The sequence below is a fragment of the Gavialis gangeticus genome, unplaced genomic scaffold, assembly GCF_001723915.1.
Source record: "Gavialis gangeticus isolate Ggan-Ray unplaced genomic scaffold, GavGan_comp1, whole genome shotgun sequence".
Classification (NCBI taxonomy): Eukaryota; Metazoa; Chordata; order Crocodylia; family Gavialidae; genus Gavialis; species Gavialis gangeticus.
In genome coordinates, this window is record NW_017729000.1 from 174,974 (window position 1) to 178,723 (window position 3,750).

The following is a 3,750-nucleotide window of genomic DNA, read 5'->3' on the forward strand; positions in this document are numbered from 1 at the left end:
CCTCTTTGGACCTGCTTGAAATGCATCTGTGGATGCATGACAAGGTACGGTGGGCCTTCCTAACTGCCTCCCAACACTGCTGAACCATGTTCATCTTGGAGTCAACGATGACTCCGAGATCCTTTTCCACCTCCGTGCTGACAAGAGGGGAGTTCCCCAACCTGTAGGTATGGTGCGCCGGTTGTTCCTCCCCAGGTGCATCACCTTGCACTTGTCTGTGTTGAAACCCATCCTATTCTCATCCGCCCACCCTTGTAACCTGTCTAGGTCAGACTGTAGCCTGTTGCTTCCTTCTAGTGTGCCCACGTCCCCCCACATCTTAGTGTCATCAGCAAATGTGAACAGGGTGCTTTTTACCCCCTCGTCCAAATCACTGATGAAGATGTTGAACAGCGCGGGCCCAAGGACTGACATTCATTCCAGGGCATTCCTAAGGGGCTGCCCAGCAGATCATGGGAGCAGATTTACAGAGGTGGCTGTCTCCATGCTTTCTGTACCAGATGCTCAAAGCCAGACTGCAAGCACAGGTTTCCCAGTCATCCTGCTGTTGCTGCTGCTAAGCCACAACATGTACAGACTGGAAACCACAGGATTCCTTCTCAAAATCCATTTGCCATTTTAAAAAAACAGTCATTACAATTACCACTACGGAGGCACTGTGCAGCCACATGGACTCTCTCAGATACCCTGGTCAAGAATGACAAGGCAAACCATAATGCTAACAAAGGCAAGCAATGAAAGATACCTTGCCACCAGGAAGCAATTGGTGTCAGAGCTCTGTATGAGCCATGTCATGGAAGGAAGGAAAACACCTTAGAATCACCTCAAGTTCTATCTAATTTCCTCCTGCATTGAGAAGACTGTCTGGACTGTACAGATGGCCAGGATCTCCAGAGAAACTTCTCAACATTAGATAGCCAGCTGTCAGGTTCAAATAGGGCAAAGCAGATCTTCTGCCTAAACCTTAGCCCAAAATCTCAAAACTTCTTTGGGAAAAGAGGTTTTACTGGAGCCTAAGGCCCAGGCATCTTGTCAAGCTAAGAGAGACTTAACAAGGTACATCTATCCTATTCAAGCAGCACCATTCTGAGATAGGCTGCACCTGCTCCTGCTTTTGTCCTGGCAGGGTACCTGTGGAAGTGCACTAAGCACAGGGCTGCACTACCACACCCACACTACAGCTGGCTTAGGAGGTAACAGGCATAGAGCAGCAAGGCAAGTGTCCATATAACATTGCCTGGCACTTAATGGAGCAGTTCAAACGTGTCAGCACAAAAACAGCCAAGCCTCAACACTCACATCAGAACCATGAGATCAATCCAGGTGGAAATTGAAAGCACAGATGATTCAGCATTGCAAATACCTCTTGGCAAAGCATACAGACAGATATCTCCCCCCCCCCCCCCAATCTGTGGCAGCTAAGAAAGAATAAAGGCATCAAGGACTACATACAGCCACTGCCATCAAGACCTTGAAAATGTTCATCCACAACTTAGTTGAACGCAAAACCCTTCTGGAAGTGACATAATGATTCCTAAGCAACTGAAATCGATTTGCAGGGCAACATCAGGCTATTTGCTTCCAGCATAGTAAATATCTAACTGGACCTTAAACAGGTCCAGGACCTCGTCGTCAAGACGACAAGGAAGCAGTTTACGGAAAGCTAAGTTAGCAGCTGCGTCAAAGATTTGGAAACCTTTGTGACCAAGAACCTAACCTTCTTCTTAGGCCAGCTGCCATAAAATCTTTGTGCTTGAACTTTCTGTCTCCTCCACATGAGGCCTGACCTTGTTTGGCTTATTTGGGTATGTCCAACGAGTCTGGTCATTCCAAAGCAGAAAGGGAAAGTGAATGTGAATGTCCCTTCATAGTCACTTATGTTCTCAGAAGAGAGACAGAGCTCATCGTACCTAATTCTGCAGCTGACTTAATGTCCACATTGTCATAGCCGCTGCCAATGCGCACAATGACACGGAGAGCTTTGAACTTCTCCAGGTCCTGGCGGGATAGGGTGATGGTGTGATACATGAGAGCCCCCACAGCCTCATTCAGCACCTGCAGACAAAAAACACCCCCCTCAGAGTCATTCCATGTTTCAGCTGCTCATGGAGGCAATCTGTTCCATCCCCACGTGGACTCATTTGGTCTCCCTACCTTTTCGTGGATTTCCTGAGTCGACTGAGCATCACAGAAGGCCACTGTAGCAACATCCTTCAGGATGGGCATCTCAACAGTACAATCTCTCCCATCCAGGAGCGCAACCAGTGGTCGGGCTGGCATCGGTCCATTCACAATGGGTGGCCGTATGCCTGTGGAAAAAGGAAGTTAGGACCGACTGTGCACAGGAAGGAACAAAATGAATTCCAGAGCCCAGGGCTAACATGAGAAGCAGGCAGCACCCTAGTTAGCACCGACTGAATGGGACATGAGAGGAACTACCTTCTGTAGCAGGGGATGGCAACCTACAGCCCAGAGATTAGATCCGACCTGCAGTAGTCACCTGAAGCCATTGGGGCCTCTGGAGGCTTGTGAGGGTCCATGCCCCTGTAGCCCCAGTTCCCTCATTGGTCTCACAACTTGCTCCCTGTGCCTCCCCATCTGCTGTGGGGGAAAGGGAAAAATCATCCAGCAACAGGAAATGGGCAGCCCGCCATTGTTGAAAGGTTGCTTGTGCCAGTCCTATAATAAGCAACCTAGTCAAAAGGCACGAAAGAATCGATAAGCACAAAAAGAATTTGGAAAAAGGAAGCCACGGCAGATCTGTCCACGCCTCTTCAGGGAACAGGGCTCAAAGCAGTGCGTTAACACGGCTGAAGGAGCACAGCAACGCGCACACACAAGAATAAGAAAGAGCCAGACAGTGCTGCAAATTCCCTTTCCAGAAAACTTCCCTCCACTGACACTGGTGAAGGCACAGATTGATTAGACAGTTATGCAGCTTAAAAGTGAAGCAAAGGAAGATGTACATCAGACTCGGCTACAACATGGGAACTGTTTCATCCATCTGCTGCTAACTTGTTGCATGCAAACCTAAACCGCAATAATCTACTTTCTGGTTCATTCAAGTGTAAAACTAACGATTTTTAGTCCTACTTATCCGGAAACCAGAGCAGACAAGCAGAGCTGCTGCAAGGGACCAGCTGGCACGCACTCCTATGCCCAGCAAGTCCCACCCCTGCCCTTTTAAAATGTCGCAGCAATGCGTGTCCGCAGCCTGCCAGGACCCTCGAGGGGGCTCCTGCGGGTGCAGTGCGTGTCCGCAGCCTGCCAGGACCCTCGAGGGGGCTCCTGCGGGTGCAGTGCCAGAGAAGCAAGTGAGGCCAAGCACCACACTGGTGTCGGGACTTGCCCTGCAGCGTTCTGCGTTTGCAAGTACTCTCTCCTCGGACTGGGCTGCAGGGACCCGTCTTGTTAAGTCTCCGAGAAGACTCCCGCCTCGGGCCTGCGCCAGACAAAGTGCGGCTCAGGGCATCACCGCTGCGGACTGCCCGGGATCTCCCGCCGGAGCCGGTCCCTCCCGCGCCCGCGGCCACTTCCCTACAGGCAGCTGGGAGCGGGCCCTCCCCGAGGGGCCCGGGCTCAGGGAGGCCCCGGGCCCGGCTTGGAGCCCGGGCCTCACCTTCGCAGATGCGGTCCAGCCTCTGCCGCTTCACTTTGTGCCTGTCCATGGGGCGCGGCGACCCCGCGGGCGGCTCGGCTCGGCTCGGCGCGGGCCGCTGCAGGAGACGGCGACGGCGGTCACGGGCGCGG

The 3,750-nt window shown here is 52.1% G+C and overlaps 1 protein-coding gene across 2 annotated transcripts in view; it reads right to left on the minus strand.

Annotated features, from left to right (window-relative positions):
- The window catches only part of LOC109289805 (C-terminal-binding protein 2), a 9,745-nt gene extending 6,025 nt beyond the window's left edge, over positions 1-3,720 (minus strand). Inside the window, exons 1-3 of one of the 2 annotated variants that reach the window (XM_019506008.1) lie at positions 3,620-3,720; positions 2,155-2,309; positions 1,911-2,055 (exon numbers count right to left, since the gene is read on the minus strand). In XM_019506008.1, the coding sequence (XP_019361553.1) occupies positions 1,911-2,055; positions 2,155-2,309; positions 3,620-3,668 (349 nt within the window). In that variant the 5' untranslated portion in view covers positions 3,669-3,720. Of the gene's footprint in view, positions 1-1,910; positions 2,056-2,154; positions 2,310-2,500; positions 2,596-3,619 lie in introns of those variants that run through there. The other variant, XM_019506009.1, reaches the window with a different exon arrangement.
- Positions 3,721-3,750: the final 30 nt, after the last annotated feature.